This window comes from Hakea prostrata, chromosome 7 (assembly GCF_041222555.1).
Source record: "Hakea prostrata isolate BN-2017 chromosome 7, UWA_Hpros_2, whole genome shotgun sequence".
Taxonomy (NCBI): domain Eukaryota; kingdom Viridiplantae; phylum Streptophyta; class Magnoliopsida; order Proteales; family Proteaceae; genus Hakea; species Hakea prostrata.
The window spans coordinates 1,337,317-1,359,120 of NC_142606.1; the positions used below are offsets into that span (position 1 = coordinate 1,337,317).

General features: G+C 38.5%; 1 protein-coding gene across 1 annotated transcript; it reads right to left on the reverse strand.

Annotated features, from left to right (window-relative positions):
* Positions 1 to 600: 600 nt before the first annotated feature.
* On the reverse strand, positions 601 to 20,999 carry LOC149008835 (glycine-rich protein). Its single transcript, XM_089163566.1, has 3 exons — positions 20,729 to 20,999; positions 7,656 to 7,806; positions 601 to 1,967 (listed from the first exon to the last, which is right to left on the reverse strand). The coding sequence occupies exons 1-3, from the start codon at positions 20,874 to 20,876 to the stop codon at positions 1,874 to 1,876; spliced, it is 393 nt and encodes a 130-aa protein (XP_089019692.1). The 5' UTR covers positions 20,877 to 20,999; the 3' UTR covers positions 601 to 1,873.
* Between the last annotated feature and the right edge of the window lie 805 nt (positions 21,000 to 21,804).

Below are 21,804 nucleotides of genomic sequence, written 5' to 3' on the forward strand. Positions count from 1 at the left end.
TATAATCTTAAGAAAGAAAAAATATATATATATAAACTTATAGATCGATCTATCCTAAAATTTAAGATTTTTCGGTCCTTATTTTGTTTTTTTATTATTATTATTATTTTTTATAACTTATCTTTTGCTTTCCAAAGCATAAAGCGCTGGAGTAAATGTATTTTTTTTGTTCTTCTTTGTCTTTTCTACTATGGGTTCTAATTTTCCTGCTCTTGATACACTTATATCATTCACAAGGTTGTAGACAAAGGGTTTCAAAACTGTTGTCGATGAAGGAGATGGTGTGGTGTAGTTGCAAGGGTGAACTTCTGTTGTCAAACTCAGTTGCAGACAAAGGGTTAGGGAGCAGTTGTCACGAAGGATAGTTACATTAGAGATGGAACAGTTGCAAAGGAGAAGGATTTGCAGAGAGGTGAAATGAAGGGAAGGAAAATTAACTGAGGGCAATTTTGTCTTTAACAATATCAAAGGAATATTAGTCAGTTTCCAATCCAAATTTAACTAAACAATTTACAACCCAAACTTAATGGTCAACAACATTAAGAGGGGTAACTTGCAACATTTAAATTTAACCTAGAAAGATAAAGATGCCATACAATTTACACCATATAAGAGAGGTCATTATTTTGGGCCCCACTTTAAAAAATTCCTTTTAATCATCTTACAAATTCCTTATTCTGCTTCTTTCAAAGCTTCTTTCGTTTTGACAAGTTAATTCTTTTTTCCTTCTTGGGTCAAACCAGAAGCAAGGATCTTGCTTACATATTGTGTCGTCCAACATAAGGTTATGGCAAGAGATTATTCAACACATTAAAAAAACAGATTCAAGGCACGAGAGAGAAAAATGGACAAGGATTCAAGCCCACTGTTGCAGCACCATAGGCGGCTGTGGTTCTGATACTAATCATGGAAGGATGGATCCTCGATGATTATTAATCATGATCATTCATAGAATTTGGCCATGCCACATGATTAGTGGACACCTGATGTGGTCTCAAGGATACAGAACATCATCCTTCCTTCACATCCACAGCAGAGACAGGATCGTTTGGACTTGTATAGCATCAGTTCCCTCATCCCAATATCGGCTCCTTTACCCACCTGATCATGCTGAAGAGGAAGATCCACCTTTAGCTCTTAAGATTTGCCAACTTCATTTGGAAATTTTTTACTACAGAGGCTTCCCATGGGACTGCCTGCTGCTGCTGACTAGTAAATTTTGCTGCATTTGTGGTCAACAAGATACATCACGTGAACAATTACTCTTAACTACTGTGATTTCGGTAGGCCAACCTGGAAGTCTTTGCACTTGGAGTTCGTCATCAAAGCAGTTAAAAGCTTCCTCTTTAAATGCTCTCATTTAAGAACGGTGCTTCTTCTTGCCAATCCATTTTTCTACATATGAATACCTCATGGGCTTCATGGATCACTTTCACGGCTGCCCATGGGAGAGCTGCTAATTTCGGCATCACAAATTTTGAAACAGGCTAGCTAGCCAATTCACTGTTGAATTTGATAAGAATGCATGGATACAAAGATCTCAGAAAGAAGCTGCACAAATGGGTTGGAATTTTCTAGAGGAACATTAGGTGAAACCCGCCCAATGTTGACGGTTCTGTAAATTCCCCACAGGCTTTAAATTTCAATAAATGTCATCTTACAAGAAAAAAGAAAAAACAGAGAAAAATAGGCAATGCATTCCGCGTGTTCCAACAAAAGCGATTTCTAAACTTAATTTATAGGAACTACGAATAATTTATGTTCCACTTGAAAGCAATTCACTTGATTTTCATTCAACTCCCCCTTCAACCAAATTCAGTGGACAAATAATATATGCTTTGAATGTGCATGTATGACTACCAACTCCGAACTCTCATCTTCTCCACTTATCAATTTCTTTTGAAGTCACTCTAATTAACTTCTTTGTGCTTATAACCACTTCATCAATCAGAGAACCAATCTCACGCCTACATTGTCAAGAAATGTGAAGGAAAGAGGGGGAAGAAATTAGTTATTTTCTAAGACAAAATTAGCACATAAAATGCTACCTGCACATTAAACAAAATGACAAATATTAGTCCTGAAAATTTTTTAAACCTGGAACAAACCCCACGGATAATGCAAAACAACAGTACTACCTGCCTAAACTAATACTAGATGCCGACTGGAATTCCCCACCTACTCTTTTTATCTTCCAGATGGAAGGAAGAGTTGGGGATGGCAACTGTAAAGAAGCCAATAAAAACTTGGAGTTGGATACAACCCTCCAATTCTTCAACTTCTCTAATGTCTTCCTTGTGGGTAAAGAGAAAAAGCTGAAGAGGAAATGAGATACCATTCCCAGAGAAGTCCCTCAGTGATACATGGGTTGACAAGATTACATAAGGCCAAAGATCAAACATACCATCTTCTGGGAATAAGATACTTCTTGAGTTCTACATGATTAGTTTGCTAAAAATGTCACTCACGTTGAACCCCTCCAGTTCCTCATAGTTTGCTTACCCCAAAAGGGCATATTTCCTTGGCTCGACATGCAAACCCTGATGCCGCCGAAAGCCTTACTGTTTTATCTATCCTGTAGGCTCCACAATATAGCTTCTTGAACCACTTTGACAATCTAGGATGCTTGGTCCCCATGAGCTCAACCAAGACTGATTCCCTCCAAAACCTTCCCAAGCGAGGTTTTATTCCTTTTGCAAACAAAAATAATCCAAACTTCCCCAGGAGAAATATGCTTCCAGCAGAGTAGTATATATGACAACACCTGAAGAGAAAAGTCCCATGAAGAACTGTTGATCCATGACCCACCCCAGGACATTATGCCACTGGGTGCCTCTCCTGAATAGACTACAGATTGATTTCCAGAGTAAAGAGGAATAATCATCCTAGGAGATTCATCTTACCAAGTTTAATCAGTAAACATGCCTGACCCATCAAATCACCAACATCCAATGTTTAGAGAATCAATCTGGTTAAGCCAAGCAGGCTACAAACCAGTAAATAGGCAAGCAAAACAAGGCCTAAACTCACTATAGGTGACAGTTAAAAAGTGAGTTTAAATTCAGGTCAATTGAGTTCTGGTCACCATACATTTTAGTTCCTCTCCATCCTTGCCACTGATTGATAGAACTCCATTGCTGAAAGCACAGGAAATGAGCAAGTGAGCCCCAAACATGTCACAGCCAGATGCTATATGATCAGCTTACCAAACTGTTCACTGCCAAAATAAGGTTGTGCCACCCTTACAAATCCATTCTCATGCCATTACAGAAACCCTCCAATTTCTACAATAATTCCTCTCCAGAAGGTGGCAACATGGCAATTGATCACCAGTTAGTTGCTGAACTCCTTGCTGAAGAAGGCGTACTAAATTAAGATTCAATCACTGCTAATTGCCCATGCCAATCTCTTCAAACCATCGAGTGTTTCCAACTTGTAAAGTTATAATCTAGCAGATTGTTGTTGTATTCGCCCCAAGGGGCCAGTAGCGAATCTGGCCAACCGGGAAACTGACCGTTACTAGGAGCTGAAAGAGAAATTACTGAGTTCAAGGTGTCCCTGTGGGTTCCCAATTGGTATTTCTCTTATCTTGGTAAAGATATTTCAGCTCAAGTTTATTAGATTAGGCAACAGGGATAATTTGATGATGTTAGGTTTTTCAAGATGTGAGAGGGTGTTTTGAGGCAGTTTCTTTGTTTGCCAAATTAAGTTTTCTCTCACCAATTCATTTTAGCCATGAGATCGGAAAGGAAGGATTGAACTGATCCACTCCTTTCCTATGATCTAATTGGGCAGGTGATTGAAATACAACCTCTTCTCTTAGACATTTTATTTCCTAAGTTTGGGGAATAACATCTGTAATCCTTCTGTTCCTCCTCTCTCTGTTCTCTACTGAGGTTGGATTGAACATGTTCTTCTCCTTGATTCTCCTCTTTTCTTTGTTTCTTCTCCTTTTGTTTCTTTGGTGGAGTGGTCGAGCAAGATCTTAGTTCTGAGATCTGAACTCCCTCTCTACTTCTCCTCTTCTCACTTCTTCTCTTCCTCTTGCAGCCTTTGCCCCCCCCCCCCCACACACAAAAAAAAGAGAGAGGTTGGATTGAACATGTTCTTCTCTTTGTTTCTTCTCCTTCTGTTTATTTGGTGGAATGGTTGAGCAAGATCTTAGTTCTGAGATCCGAACTCCCTCTCTACTTCTTCTCTTCCTCTTGCGGCCTCTGCCCCCCCCCCCCAAAAAAAAAAAAAAAAAAAAAAAAAAAATTGAGTGTGATTGGGGCCATTTTAGGGTTCATCTTTGTTTGTTGAGGGTTCTAGTCTCAATGGCTCCTTTGGCATTGGGGTAAGTCTTGAGAGGTATCATTGCAATTATCTCCAAATTGGGTTCAAACTCAATTTCGAACTCATATCTACTCTCTGTTTCTCCTCCTATCTCCCTTTTCTGTTTATGGGTTCGGCTTCACATCGTTGAGGGTTCTTTCCTCTTTGGCCTCTCTAGTGTTGGGGGGCAAGCTTGAGAGCCATAGTTGTTGATCTCTCCGTATCAGGTTCGACTTCAGATTTAGATTTTTCTTCTCCCTTCGTTTCTCCCCTTCCCTTCTTATTTCTACGGTTTGCTTCAATTTGTCGAGGGTTCTAGCCATTGATGGCTTCTATGGCTTTGGGGAAAAGCCATGAGGACTATCAATTTTGAACTCTCCAATTAGTTTGGAGTTTAATATGTTCTCTTCGTTCTTTATCTCAATCTTCTGATGCTACCTTCCCTTGCATCTGTGGTGCTACTACATAGGTCCATGTGCTTTGTTAGTAGGAAGGCCTCTCATAGTTCCGATCGAATGGGAGACTGCGTCAGTTTAGCTGGGGCCCCTTTTGTCCACTTCCATGGTTATTTTCTAGTGTGATTGTATGGATATGCGCCACTTGTGCTGTGTAACTAGTTTGTTATTATTGTTGCCATTAAATAGTTGTTTGGCTCAATGTTTCTTAGTTTGGCTTTGGGCCACTTATGCTTGTGTAACTAGTTTGCTTTAATTGTTGCTCTTAGATAGTTGCTAGGCTCAATGCCTCTTAGGTTGCTGGTCAGTTGCGTTATTTTCTAGTGTGATTGTATGGATATGCGCCACTTGTGCTGTGTAACTAGTTTGTTATTATTGTTGTCCTTAAATAGTTGTTTGGCTCAATGTTTCATAGTTTGGCTTTGGGCCACTTATGCTTGTGTAACTAGTTTGCTTTAATTGTTGCTCTTAGATAGTTGCTAGGCTTAATGCCTCTTAGGTTGCTTGTTAGTTGCGTTATTTTCTAGTGTGATTGTATGGATATGCACCACTTGTGCTGTGTAACTAGTTTGTTATTATTGTTGCCCTTAAATAATTGTTTGGCTCAATGTTTCTTAGTTTGGCTTTGGGTCACTTATGCTTGTGTAACTAGTTTGCTTTAATTGTTGCTCTTAGATAGTTGCTAGGCTCAATGCCTCTTAGGTTGCTTGTTAGTTGAGGCCTCTTTGTCGCTTTGTCTGGGCTCTGTCCCTTGTATTCTTTTATTCTTTTTGATAATGAATTATTTAATTATCAAAAAAGAAGAAGAAGAAGAAGAAGAAGAAGAAGAAGAAGAAGAAGAAGAAGAAGAAGAAGATGTGAGAGGGTGGACCTTGGTCATGTTGCTCCATTGTGACCCAAGTGGTTTGGGTTTGAGACTGGACATGCCTCTGCAAGGTAGAATTATGACCTTTCCCCAGACCCCACTATGGCGAGGCCATAGGAGTTTCATGCACTGAGTACATACTCTTATCACGATATTTCTGTTATTCTCAACTTATTTTAGAGGTACAAAAAGATTTAGGGAAGTTCATTAATACAACAACAACAATAAGCCTTGTCCCAACTAAATGGGGTCGGCTACATGGATTCTTGCCTTCCACTCAGTTCTGTTCGAGGCCATGCTAGATACAAGGCCTAAGCTATACATATCCTTTCTCACCACTTCTCTTAAAATCATCTTAGGTCTACCCCTAGGGAAGTTCATTAACAAGAGAATATTTTTAAGAGATAACGGTGCACTCATAATGGATGATCATACTAGCCACATACATGATGAGGTACCTCAGTGCATGCTCATTGATGATATTGTTTTGGTCAATGAGACAATGGAAGGGTTTAATGCAAAGACAGAGTTTATGGAGATCAACTTTGGAATCAAGAGGTTTTAAAATAAATAAGTAGAACAAAAAACAGAATATATGAAGTGTAACTTCAGTCAAACTGTGAGAAGCAATGAAGTAGCTAGACTTGAAGATTAAGAGATTCTACAAAGTTAAAACCTAGATTTTAGGTTCTTGGGCTCTACCACTAACAATGAGGATGATATAGAAGATGATGTTTCTTACAGAATTAAGATAGGATGGTTGAAGTGGTAAAAAGGAGCTTCATGCGTGTTATGTGACAAACGTATAACTAGTATGCTCAATTGAAAATTCTAAAAGACAGTTGTCAGACTGGCTATAATCTATGGGGGCAGAATGTTGCAGAATGTCAGGCAACCAAGAAGAGCCATATAAACAATAAGTGTAGCAGAGAGGAGGATGTGTGGCAAGACTAGGAGAGATAAGAAGGAATGTATTGGGAATTGCCACATCTGCCCTCACTTAATTTTGATGATAACAAACACAAGGTACTAATCCTTGGTTTAAGAGACATCTATTTAGATCATGCCTAGGGATCAAGGTAAAGTTGATCAATCAAGACATAAAAGGGCTCAAGACATGAATGCCAAACCCAAGACCCAACAACTGAGTTGAAGCTTGAAGATTACATGAAGACTTGAAGATCAAGAACAAGATCAACCAAGTCTGGATGACCAAGTGCACTTAGAACACTATGATACACTTGTACATGGCACACACTCATGCATCATGTGCAATCTAGCTCTAGACAGACCTAGTACATGTTAGATAGCCTTAAAATGGACTAAGGGATAGCTAGAAAGACAAAAAGTATCAAACGCACATGAAACAACAAGCCTTTTCCCAAACGACAAGCCATTTCAGCACATACATACTTGGCTGCTGAACAGAAAGGCAAGCTGTTTCCCCCAAAAAGGCAAGTCGTTTTGCATGCTATTTACATTCTCTGATTAACTTTACAATTGAAGTGGCCAAACAGAATGCAGCCATTTGTAAAACAACAGCAGGCCATTTTGACCAAAAGGCAAGCCATTTGTTCCTCAACAGCCATATTCAAGCAGTCACATTATGCAATGGCAAGCCGTTTGATGGAAAATACAACTGTTATTAATTCGTTAAAACACATGCTTCCCCATAACTTCTATATAACCCCCCCCCCCACTTTGAGAGTTAAGCCTCTACCTTTTGCCTACATTGTGCATCAATACAAGTGATTAAAACTCTCAGATCTCTCATCCTACATTGTATTCAAGCCTCTCACTCCCCGTGCATTACCTTGAAGAATCATTCCAAGGAACCAAGCCCATCAGGATCAACTGTGGCTAAAGTGATAGAGCTCAAGCCAATAGGATAAATAGCATTTTCATTAATAACACGGAATAAATGATGTTGATACAATAACACGGATCAGCAAACGTTCAACAGATAAAATGTTGTCAAAATCAATCAAAAGGACAAGCAGACATTCAACAGAAATACTTACTGAGAAGGGAGTCCAACATTAGAGTGACGTCGGTACTCATCATGTGCAACTCCTCTCCCTATGCCATATCCAAATCCCAACCCAACACCACATCCAGCACCAACCCCAAAACCAATCTGCAGCCCTGGAATTCCAGGACCAAGGCCTACACCTGAAAAAGATAAAGAAATGCACTTTAAACATAGAAACAAGTTCAAAGACATCCTTGGTGCCAAGACTTGCTAACAAGCACCTCTTCATTACTCAAATTCAGATAATTAAAAGACACGGCATAATCATCAAATTAACTGATGTGAACACAGAGATCCCCCCTTGACCAAACACCCTAGTAGGGATAATTAGGGCATCTCCACCTCTTTACTTGCTGGAATTAGTTCCAGCTACAGCCCTAGAATCCTATTTGAGTTTTATTCCTTAAATTAAGTTGTGTTTGAGTTGGTTTTCAGAGTTATACTTTGATTAGAGTTATTTTGAGTCAGTCCTTGGTTATCTTAAATTCTAGCACATGACCATTATTATTTAATCAAAAAAAAAAAAATCAAAGGCCTGTGCTTAATAGAGTTTGAGATAACTTAGAGTTTATTTCCAGCATGTGTCTTTAGTTGTTTAGGTTCCAAATCAAGAGTCCCTATTAAGTGCTGGGATCCTTGAATTACAGGAATCCCACTTAGTCCTAGAGTCTTTTGCAGGCTATAAATAGCCTAGTATTCTTTGTAATTCTTCAAGTGTGATTATTGAATGAAAAGTTATTGAGTTGAGAACCAGGGTTCTTGTTTGAGGGGGCCTCAGTGGATTTTAGAAAGTTCTTCAATATTCAGCATCCTTCCTAAAGCCACTTCAATTCCAGCAGCCATTGACAACTACAGCGACTTCTACAAGTACAGCATCCCCATCCCCTTCCCTCACCTCCCTACCCCACTTTCCCTAAGACCCCACAAGCTCTCCCCTGCCCCTCCCCCGTCCTGCACATCACCCTAGGTCCCTCTCCCTTTCTGCAGCATCACAGCTGCAGCAATTCCCACCCCCCTGCAACCCCTTTAGCCCCTGCCCCTCACCCCTATGACCCTCCCTAGCACATTCCCCACCCCCTCTGCTCCTTGCAATAGCCCCCACCCCTCCTCTGACTCTCTTTCCCTCCCCTCTCTGCCTTGAGGCAGATCCGAAACACAAAAACAAAAGGCAGAAAAGAAAAGAAGAAAGAGAGAAAAAGAAAAGAAAGAAAAGAGAAGAGAAGGAAAGATTCAAGAAAGGTTTTCAAAGATCCATCCCATATGTGATCGTTCCCTAGCTTCTTTTCATTTTTCCAAATATCCCAAATTTAGATCTTTATCTTTATTATCCTTTCCCCATTATTTTTGTTACATCCCATAAAGACTGAAACCCTAATTTTATCTATCTTCACAATTACCCCTACCCATATAGATATTGGGTCAAAACCCTAACGACCCTCAGGATCTCAATTTGTTGTTTCCTAGTCTATCCCTCTAATTTCCATCAACGCACAGGATCCCATAAGATTTTTGAAACTATGTGCTGGAAGATTGGGCAAATCCTAAATTCTCGGGAATCTTTCCAAGAAACCCTAACCTTAGAACTAGATTCACATCATTACCTCTAACAAAATAGCCACACGTTGCCAATTCTTGTTTCTAAGTCTATAATATGAGGAGAAACTACAGGCGCACCCTTTAATTTTTTTAAGTTGACACGAGGAAGGCACTTACAATGTAAAAATGAATTGCTCTCATTATTTAATCAACACCTGAGAACCAACTTATCAAAAGCTTCTGATGCTTCCCCTCCCATAACTAGCTGAGGAATTTGGGGGTGGATACAACACGTTTCAGGTAAACCAAAGCATCCATTCTGCAGCATAATTGAAATATAAAGATGTCAACTCCTCAATTGGGCCCAGAAGGGATGAATGCGGCAAAGGCATACAAGTAAATAGACCTTGCTCAAACTGGTCAAGTACATCTGATTGATTGTCAGATAAAATTGAGATGAACCACAACTCGCTTGTGTTACACACTCGCTGGCGGTAAGGCTGTTATGTTTGTTCTCTTGATTTGCTATATACCCCATTCACCTATCTCACTATGCTCTTACCTTGGGGCACGTGTCAATAAGTACTTGTATTCATTTAAATACAGACAAGTATGTAAAATACTTGGATGCAAACTTGCAGGACAAATCCCATCCGCCATGGCAGCAACATCATCAGACTCAGCAACAGTAGCAGTTAAGGAGCAGAGGCAAAGAGCTGATGGTTACCAAGGAGAGGAGATTCTTCTTCGGCAGTGACTATTTCGATTACGGTTCCAAGAAGAAGCTCCCATAGCTCTAAATCACGACTGATTACATATCAAAAATGAAATCAGTCAGTTAAAAACTGATTACTTCGGCAGTGACTATTTCGATGGTCCACACCCTATCTTAACAGGTTTGTCAGTTGTTGATATGTTGATGTTAAGAACGTTGACAACTTCACCCTGTAACACACATTTTCCACTTAGGTAATTCACAGAAATTCTTACTGATCAGTTGCAGGACCAGTTCTATAAATTTTCAATTTAGAAGGCGGCTCCTCTTCCCAACAAAATCCACAACTGATAATGTCTTCTGGATTAATTCCTCCACAGAAAGAACTAATTTGGTTCCAGACATGGGATATATAAAAATGTACAACTTCATTTCTGATCCATTTGATACAGAAATTTACCCCACAAAAAGTCATAATTTGCCGTTGAAAGAAAAAACGCAAGGAAGATTACATATTCTTGATAGGTTATCTTTGCTTCATTGATGATCCAATTAGGGACCAGAATTAATCCTCAACCAGTCCTTCGTAAATAGTGGTCAGTCTCAACTGAAACGAAAGAATGCAAGCTTGACTCTTTTGGAAGTATTTCTCTGTAATTTTCTAACAGACCCAGATCTCAAAACACCATTTGAGATTTTAATGGAAGTACTCTTAAGCCCATCATTGGCTACTCTGTTTTCTTTCATTTCCATATCAGTTGCTATTTCATCTTTCTACAAAAAGACTATTTCATCTTTCCTGACACTGCAAATACTCCATGAAGAAGCTCCTATAGCTCTAAAATGTGTCCCCAACCCACAACGAGTTAAGCTTGTATTGGATTGCATTGGCCGGTTTTATCTCAAGGTATTAAAAAAATCCATTTTATCAACTGACTGCCAATTGATAGATATACCAAATATATATTTTTCGGTAAGAAAATCCATTTTATCAATTTACTACCAAATTTTTATATTTTGATCTAAAATGATTTTTGTACTGATTTTTAACAAACGGATAAAAGTAAAAAATGAAAATCACGCCAAACACAGCCCAAGTATTTTGACCCACCAAAAACTCACTCTAGAGGACTCCAATCCAAATTCTAGGAGTATATATGGATTCCTAACAATTAGGAGATTAAAGTGGACTCAAGTTGTTGGATCTCAACCTAACTGGGAATCTCACCTACACAAGGACTCTTAAATAACTTGCAAAATAATAAGCAGAAAAATATAATAAAAAAAGAATTAGGGTCCAGAAGACAAAACTGAACTCAATGGGACCCATAACTAAGACACCAGAACTTTGTCAAAATGACCAAAATATCCCTATAAGGGTTTGGTCAGCCTTTTGACCCACCAATTGGGCCCGGGTTTTTGGACCCAATTATGGGTCAACCTTGTTCACATCACTTCATTTTGCTCCATGGCATTAGAACTGAAATGATGTTCCAAATACTAAAACACTGCTGTTGCAGAGAAGGGTATGTTGCAGGAGACACATTCCTTGCAAGAGCGGCACAGCAGAGAGCTGCTTGCAGTTGCAGCAAGGCAGAGTGCTGATCGCAAGAGCAGCGAACTGTTGAGCAAGTATGCAGCATTTCCTGAGGCTGGTGAGCAAGGTCATAAGTGAGGCAGAGGACACATACTTGGACACAATAGAGACTGAGCCAAGGGACACTTCCCACGTCACCATTCGTGCCAATTTCTTGTGGAACACTGGTGGCAGTGATACTTGTTCCCTTAAACCCCCAAGATAATTTCTTCAATAGTATTGTTTAACAAGAAATTGGATTAGAAACTCTTACTCCTATACCTACCCTAGTTCTGTATATGAACCCCACCCATCACTACACCACATCATGCAGCCTCTGGAGTTTTTTTTTTTTTTGGTTCCAACCTGGAGATGCTCTGTCAATTCCTTGTAGCTTCCTTCCAAACATCTAGGTAAACAGTGGGGCATCATTACTGAGGGTTTTTGGTTTCCAGCGGGCAGGTAGATGGACAAGATTGGGATTCCCAAAATTTCCCACAAGCTGAGTTTTAAGGGAGTGGTGGGATGCATGAGAAGCAGTTGGCAGTTGCTACCTGTTTTCTTTTTCCCATTCCATTTTTCTAGTCTATAGCTTGTAGAAACATTTCTGGAGCAGTTGATGATTGGATTCATGAAGGAACACTTCTTTTTTAGATCACAAGAGAAAGAGGTGACAGAGGAGGAAGATGAGGTTAGAACAAGGTTGAGGAGATGAATTTAGCTACTGTAACACAGGAAGAAGGGCCCAAAGTACATTCATGAAGGATAATATGGCTGCTTATGAATGTTAGCATCAACTAATGGTGTCAACTTAACAGATTTGGTTTTGCTTGTAAGACCCACAATATTCAGATAAGGAATACCTGTAAGCCTGTGATAGTCCAATGGGAGGTTCATGTAAGTGTCAAACAACACGAAGTCGGCCATTAATGGTTTGAACAAAAGGAAGGTGATGCAGTTTACTGAAAAAATTAGATCCAACCTTTCAGACTTCAAAGTGGGAAACTAGCAGAGTATAGTCCATTTTTTACAAAGTTAAAAAGAGGATCAAGTGAAGTCCTTACGGTATGACATTAATCTCGTTCAGGAATCAACAAGAAAGAACAACTGCATAGTGCACGTATAGTGTGGAGTGTGAAAGCCAGCCCTTTTAGAAGTCTTGGGTTCAAGCCTACTAGCTCTCGTCATCCCTCCTTCCCTCCCCCCAACCCCCAAAGAATTGGCACTTATTGAAATGTCTAGATGGACCAATACCAGACTGGTGGAGTTTATACTCAGAAAAGCAGCTTTTTCTGCTTTGTTAGGCTAAAAGAAGTCTCAAATACTTTATTTTTACAATTTTGTTTCTACCATACTATAATGAATTTTACCAACAAAAATCTAAGAACAAATGAAATTCTAAGAGCAACAACACAGTGTAGAAATTTTACAAACTTCAGAGCATCTTAAGAATAAGGTGATGTAAACCCAGACTTTAGGGTTAATCTTCAGGATCTTCTAGATGGTTGCAGCATCTGATTGGAGTCTTTAAAGGGTCTTGGTTAAAGTTTTAAGAGTCCTAGAAGACTGCTGGAATCTAGGAAATGTCTGAGAATAACAGAATTTGAAACCCTAATTCAAAATTTGAATTTGGAGGGAAAGTTAGGGTTCCGCTGGGATGGTGGAGAGGGCTGTGGATGCAAGTTCAGAGGTGGTATGGAGCTGTAATTGTGTTTCCAAAAGTCCAGAACTGGTCTGAGAAGATGGGGATAGGAAGTAGGAAGTTTCCAAGAAATTTTGGAAATTTCAAATTTTCTGCAACTCTTCCAAGGAAGAAGATGAAGTGAAGGTTTTCCTTAACTCTCAGAAGTAGGGCTCTAATGGGTAACCTGAAGTTAGAAGTCAATCCAATAGGCTAGGACGACTCTATTGAAGGTGGAATGGGGCTGATTTGATGAAGGAATGGATGAATTCTATTAGGATTAGGAATGAGGATGTGACTACTAAGGTCCTATCAGTGAAGGGAAATATTATAAAGCCATGTCTCATTTCTTGAGAACAGCACCATCTCATATCAGCACAGTAGAGTAGAGACACTCTGCCATTGTTACTGGTTGGTTGAATAATGACAGTGTTGATGATGTAGAGCTAAGATCAGGGATGACTTAGCTCCAATTAAACCCACAAATCAGAAAAATCAGAACTAAGCAGAATTGGAAGTCTAAAGGGCATGGCCAAATCAAATTGTAGTGACTAGATCAGGATTTGAATGGAGGAGAGCAGTAGTTCAATAGTCAATACAGCAGCTTCTTCAACACAAGCTTGAACAAGAAACAGAAGGAAAACGATGGTTCAGCTCTCCTGACTAGATTCCTCAACTTTAGGTATTTAGCTCTCAACAACTAGGTCCCCATCCTTCTTATCACTCGTGCAAGAGACAAGAGAAGAATACAAAGCAAAGTTTCATGAATTAAGTTCATAGCAGTATTACATATTTATAGACTGCTTATACTTGCTCTCCAAATTACATAGAATGTAGTAACTACTAGATCTTGCTGAGTTAGCTAATATTCTTAAAAAAGGTAAAAACTTACTAGATTAAAAAGAAATATAGTAAATAGGCTTTATCAATCAGCCACATGCTTAAATACCAAAGTAAAGACTAACTTTTAGAAACTCAGGAAACACCAAATAGAAACTAAATTAAATCTAATAGAGTCTTCAGTCTTTATAAAAGATCATCACATGATCTAGTCTTGGGCCCCACAGAATCTTAAAATAATATTCTTTTATGGCCAAAAAGGGCTTTGACACTGTTAAAACAAACTCCACTAATTAACAAATAAAAAAAGAAACAAAAACGAAAATACACAAAAATTTAACGTGGTTCACACACCGATATGGTATGCTACGTCCACGGACGAAGAAGAAGAGTTTTTCACTATTTAGAAGAAGAACAAAAGGAGATTTCACAACCAATTGCCAAGAATGACATTATGAGAACTCTCACCCAAAACCCTAATCGAAAATCCCAAATATCTCAATAATGTGGGTAGGCGAATATAAGATACATATATATAGACTCCAATCGGGTAAAAAGGTCAACCCATCGGGTTGGATCAGCCCAAGCCCTCTACTTCCACCACAGATCTCTACGAGGTCATTTGGGTCGCCCACCAAGATATATTGGTGCGGGTCTATCTTCTAAATCGGCTACAAGAATTCAGGTCAAAACATAACAAATCTCCACCTTGACTTGAATTCTCCAAAAAAGTTGAATAATCTTCATCTTCTCCAAAAGCCCCTTCATGGGCTAAGCTCTAATGCGACCAACACCAATCAAGTCCAAGCAATGCATGAACTTGCCAGTACTTAATGGCTTTGTCAACATATCAACTAGATTGTCTTCAGTACCAATCTTCAATACCTAGATATTGCCTTCAGCAACTACTCTAACATAATGATACCGAACATCAATGTGCTTTGTCCTCTTATGATACATCTGATCTCTAGTCAAGCGAATAACACTTTGGCTATCACAATGGACAACAGTCACTTCCAGAACCATGCTAAGTTCTCCAAACAAGCCTCTAAGCCAGATAGCCTCTTTAACTGCTTCAGTCACTAGCCCACTGCCATATACTCTGCTTCTATAGTAGATTATGCCACTGTAGCCTATAAAGTAGCTTTCCAACTAATCAAATAACCTCCCAAAGTAAACACATACCCTGTGAGTGACTTTCTTTTGTCAAGATCACTTGCATAATCTAAGTTAACATAACCTGTCAACTTGTTACCATTCCTCCCAAATTCCAACACACACCAGAGGTCCCCTTCAAATACCTAAGTATCCATTTCACAACTTCCCAATGAGTTTTACCTAGATATGATAAGTATCTACTCACCACACTAATTGCCTGGGAAATATCAGGTCGAGTGCACACAATAGCATACATAATGGAACCAACTGCACTAGAATATGGAATACGTGACATATAATTCACCTCATCATTTGTCTGAGCTGATAGAGCAACTGAAAGCCTAAAATGAGATGTAATTGGACTACTAACAAGTATTGCATCTTTCGTGCCAAAATGCTCCAAGAATCTCTTTTGCAGCCTCCAAGTCTTTCATATAAAATTTAGTGCTTAACTATTGCTTCAACCTGATGATCTCATCCATATCTATAGCAATCAACATATCATCAATATATAATAGCAAAGATATGAATGAACCATCAAAAAGTCTTCTAAAGTATACACTAACAGTCATACTTGCACCTACTATAACCCAAAGTAGCCATAATAGAATCGAACCTTTTATCCCACTATCTAGGAGATTGTTTCAAACCATATAGGGACTTTTTCAACAAGCAAACACGGTCCTCCTTTTCTTCTATAATAAAACCCTCAGGTTGATGCATATAAATCTGTCTAATACACCATGCAAGAATGTAGTTTTCACATCAAATTGCTCAACTTCCAAATTATGCATAGCAACAAAAACAAGCAAAACACAAATGGAACTATGCTTAACAAAAGGTGAAAACACATCATTAAAGTCAACACCTTGTACCTGACTATAACCTTTTGCAATCAATCATGCCTTATATCTAGCATCTCCATCACATGTGGTGGATTCTTTCTTCTTTCAGACCCATTTACAACCAACAATCTTCTTCCCTCTAAACGGGTTGACAAGCTCCCATGTTTGATTTTTATGAACAGACTCAATCTCCTCATTCATGGCCAACAACAACATTGAAGAATCAACTGAATAAATAACTTCTTAATATGTTGCAGGTTCACTATTATCAATTGTATCTGCAACAGACAATGCATAAACAACAATTTCAGCATGCCCATATTTTTGTGGAGGCCTAATGTTCCTCCTTGGCCTATTTTTGACAATGTTGTACTCCTATTCTTCTTAATTCCTTGGAGCACCTTCTTCTTCAGTAAGAGTGGGCTGTTGAACTGAATTTAAAGATGGATCATCCACTTTAAATTCCACCTTCTCCCCAAAATTTTTCTGACTTTTATCACTTTGAATATGGGTTTCTTTTCTAGGATTCAACATAGTAGACTCATCAAAAGTTACATCTCTGCTAATAATAAATTTAGGATTATGTGTATTAGGCTACCATAACCTGAATCCCTTAACTCCAGATCCATATTAAAGAAAAATACAATTTTTAGCCCTAGATTCCAACTTCCCATCATTCACATGTGCATAAGCAGGACATCCAAAAACTTTTAAATTACTGTAATCAGCAGGTTTATTTGACCATACCACCTCTAAAGTCTTGCACTCAATAGCTGTGCAGGGAGACCTATTTACCAACCATGCTGCTGTATTTATTGCTTCCACCCAAAAGTCCTTGCCCAATCCTACATTACAACATGCACCTTAAATTTTCTGACAAGGTTTTAATCATACGCTCTGCAAAAGTGCAAAACCATTTTGCTGAGGTGTCTTCACAATTGTATGATGTCTTACAATTCCCCCATTCCCTCAGAACTCATTAAAGTCTCCTTTACAGAATTCTAGGCCATTGTCTATTCTCAATTTTTTAATTTGCTTCTCACTCTGCTTCTCAATCAAAATCTTCCATTGCTTGAAAGTAACAAATACTTTACTTTTGTGCTTCAAGAAGTAAACTCAGACCTTCCTAGAATAATCATCAATAAAGGTAAGTAAATACCTAACACCAGCTCCCTTTAAAGGAACCTTGGATGGCCCCCACAAATCTGAATGAATGTAGTCCAGAGTTCCTTTGGTCCTGTGAATAGTGATATTGAAACTAACTCTCTTCTGCTTTCTGAACACATATGCTCACATAACTCCATCTTTCTAGTACTTTGGACCACACAATAGAACCCTTTTGCTCAATGCAGTCATCCCTCTTTCACTCATATGGCCTAGTCTCATGTGCCATAATTTTGTAGTATCTGAATTAGAAACCAATGAAGCTGCTGCAATGGATCCAGTGATTGTAGTACCCTGCAAAATATACAAATTACCAACCTTCTTTCCTTTCATTAATAAGAAAGCACCCTTACTGACCTTCATAACTCCACCTTTAGTTGTGTATTTGCACCCATTTGTACCAAATGTGCATAAACTAATGAGATTTTTCTTCAACTCAGGAACATGCCAGACATCAATTAGAGTTCTGATAATACCATCATGCATCCTAATTATGACATTTCCCTCCCCAACTATATTACAAGGAAAATTATTCCCCATCAACACAACACCACTTTGAAAATATTCGTAAGTAGATAACCACTCACGATTAAGGTACATATGATGGGAACACCCAGAATCAATGATCTATTCTTCTTGTGATATAACTCTATCATCAGACACCAATAACATCTCGAAATCACTTTCATCTTCAGCGACACTGGCCTCTTCAAAGGTCTCTTTCTTTGGTTGGTTGGTACCACCACTTGCTTTCTGTTTGTTGTGAAGCTTGTAACATTCATATTTGATATGCCCCTTTTTATTGCAATAATTACAACTATCTTATGATGTTATCTTGACATAGTTGAGTCCTGAATTCCTCTAGGTTTAGAGGGTTCTACCCTTAACCATCAAACTAACATCCTCAGATTTGGGATGATGTTAATTAATCATCAATTTCTTATTTACTCAGAAGATTTGTTTTGACATCTACAACTTTGTCTCTTAGTCATAGATTATGGTGTCTCCGAAGTCTTGTATGACTGAGGCAATGAACATAATAATAATATGGTTAAATCTTCATCATCAATTTTAACATCAATCTTTTGCAGATCAATAACAATAGAGTTAAAAGTAGCAATATGAGATTTGAGAAAAATACCTTCACCTATACGCAAAGTATATAACTACGATATAACTTCAACCCTGTTAGTGAGGGATTTCGTGAGATACAAAATTTCCAACACTGAACACAATTCTGCCACAGTCTTCTTCAAGAGAACTTCTTGCAAAACTTCGTTCAATAGACATAACTAAATTGCGGTGATGGCTCGGTCATCTATATCATTCCAATTTTCTTTAGACATAGCCTTAGGTTTCTTCGTCTTCCCAAGCATGATCTTCTTCACTCCTTGCTAAGCAAGATCTGCCAACATCTAAACTTGCCATACACTAAAATTTATGCTCCCATCGAATTTTTCAATATTATATTTCATTGATGTAAAAGCCACGGATGTACAGATCGAAAACAACCAAAAGCTCTAATAGCAGTTTGTTAAAACAAACTCCATGAAATAACGAATCGATAAAGAAACAAAAACAAAAACACACAGAGATTTAACGTGGTTCACACACCGATATGGTATGTTACGTCCACAGGCAAAGAAGAAGAGTTTTCCACTATGTAGAAGAAGAACAAAATGAGATCTCACAACCAATCGCCAAGAATGATGTTACAAGAACTCTCACCCAAAACCCTAAAAAAAAATCTTAAATCTCTCAATAATGTGGTAGGCGAACATAAGATACATATATATAGACTCCAATCGAGTAAACAAATCGGGTTGGCCAAAGCCCTCTGCTTCCACCACAGATCTCCACAAACGGGTCATTCAGGTCACCGACCAAAATATGTCGGTGCAGGTCCACCTTCCAAATCAGGTACAAGAATTCAGGTCAAAACATAAAAAACACTATTCACATGAATAATGTTGGCCTCTTTTTAGTCCTTTTAACGACTTGCTAAAATGGTTTGACTTGGTCCAATAGGTCCAATAGAATCCTGTTCGATTCAACCCGAGTTCAAAATTTTGTCGGCCCCCTTAATAGGAAAGCTTACATCTAGGTCTAAAGCCAACTAACAACATTTTAGAGGTGTTAAGTTCATTCGTAAATTATCAAACTACCCCAAGCCCCTAGACCAATTAGCCACCACCAGCCCCACCTTGACGGAAATCACTCACCACAAAAATTAAAAATTAAATATAAATATTAAAAAGAACAACCACCAAGTCCACCACCGCCCCACCTTCACCTAGATGAGAACTTCCCATTAGAGTGAGATATGGAATAAATCCAAAAAAATGAAAATGATTGAGAATTGATGAATGAAAAGAATTTTTGTAGGCCCCTCAGTTCTATAAAATAAAAAATGATTAAAAAAATAAAAAGGCACGCGACCAATACTACCGGGAACTCGGGAAGGGCCATGAGTATTTACGTCATTGTGATCAAGCAAATGGCTCCTCCATAAGTTCTCTGCTACTCTAAAACAAAGGAAAGGCAAAACAACAAAGTATGCAAAACCCCAACTAGTAAAAGAAAAATAAAAAGTAGCAGCAACCCACAACAGCATTTCTGATATGAAAACCAGGACTGTTAGAAGAAGAAGAAGCAATTCCATGCCTGGGTCTCTCAGTTCACAAGATATATTACCTCCATTTCCATGACTCTCCAAGAATACACTAATCTCAGGTTTTCCTGTCTCTTGTTGAGACCTGTTGCCCACCATTTTTGGCTTTTCGGGTGCAATGAAAGTATTAACAGTGGCATCAAAAGTGGAAGTAGTAGTAATAAGCAGTGGTAGTAGATTATTGAAGATGGGGCAGTGGTGGGCGCTTCCGACAGGGTGAAGGTGAGGTGGTGGTGGTTGTTCTTTCTCCATTTTTCTTTTCAATTTTTGTAGTGGATGATTTCTAGCAAGGTGGCTGGGTGTGGGTAGAGGGGATAATTTGGTCATTTCATGGACGAACTAAACACCTCTCAAACCGTGCTAGTTGGCTCTAGACCTATACATGAGCTTTCCTACTGAAGGGACCCAACAATATTTTAGGCTTCACTAAAGGGACCCAGATGTCAAATTTTCTCGGGTTAATTAGACAGATTCAATACGAACTCCGTGTTCCAGAGGAAGCCGAGATCAGTAGGGGGCTTGGCTGAACCAGATTTCCTAAGTGTAGGATGTGTTTTTTGGAAGCAACGTTAGTTCTACCGTTCCTTTATCGACAGAAACAAAAAGGAGGAGTTATAGCCAGATGTTATGAGATTTTCTTTCTCCCTATCTATCTTTCTGTATGTTATCCTGGTGACAGACACTGATAAAGCCTAAACTGAGGCTCCCAAGTAGAACTGTCATCTTTATCAATTATCATAGAGGGATGCTCCACGGAACTCCAATGAAACTAAAACATATAGAGAGCCTTTTCTGCTCTCAACGTCCCATAAAGTAGAAGTAAATAACAGCATTCAGATAAGCAAATACAAACGCAGAGAGAAAGAGCAACAGTACCTCCAAGCAAACCAAGACCGAGACCGAAACCACAGCCAGCGCCGAGGCCGAAGCCGGGGCCAAGTTTCCCCAGGTGCTTGGATTCGAGGACGGGAAGTTTCCACAATAAACCATTGTCAGAGTCGTCCAACGGATCCATCCCGCTCATATTTTTCTCTTTTCCAACTCCTTCCGCCACTGGTTTTATGTGAATCACGAATTAGTTAAAGTGTTTATGGCCAACGCAGATCTGTTTCAGTTTTTGTTGAAACCAACACCACGAAAAAGTCGTGTTCGAATCCCTCGTTGAGGCATATTAATATCACATTTCAACTTAATAAAGTTCATTTGTATAAAAAAAAAAGGAAAATTATATAATTTTTTTTTTTTTTTCGGATTCAAGGCTTCAAGCGTATGATGTAATTTTTTTTTTCTTTTTTTTTTTTTTCGGTAAAAAGCGTATGATGTAATTCACTTTGTGCCTTTGGTGGCATGTTTCTCGCCGAATAAAATTGTCTTAGTCATCTCTTACAAAGATTATCATATCAAAAATAGGTATTATAAATATGTATTTTAATCGTTCTTGGTAAAATTGTCGGTTCATTTCTGGTAAAAAAAAATTTCAATCGTGCCAAGATCATGCCACGTGTAAAACTTTACATCTAACTGTTGTAAATTAAATTGCAGGAGTATAATATAATTACAAAAAAAAATTACAATCAAGGCACTTTACTGCTTTAAAATTTCATTTTTAAACCCACGATTCGATTTGTTAAAGGAAACTCTTGTGAGTTCCCAATCGTTTGAAAAATAAAAACAACGAATTAAAGTGAGTGATTACTTGAGTTGATGAAAATCCTCCCTTGTGTACTATGAATAGCGAACCTTAATAGTCTCTGTTTTTTTAAATTTTAACTTACAAATAAACCTTCAGATTTAGGCTTTTTATGTTCTTCCCCTTTTGAGAGATCCTAAAGAATTTTTCAAACTCTTTGCTTGAAACCCAATTAATTACTTGTTTTGTTACATTCAGATTCCCATTCTGATCTTCAGTTATTATCTAAAACCCTTATTGTTCTATTTAGGTCCAGAAGAAG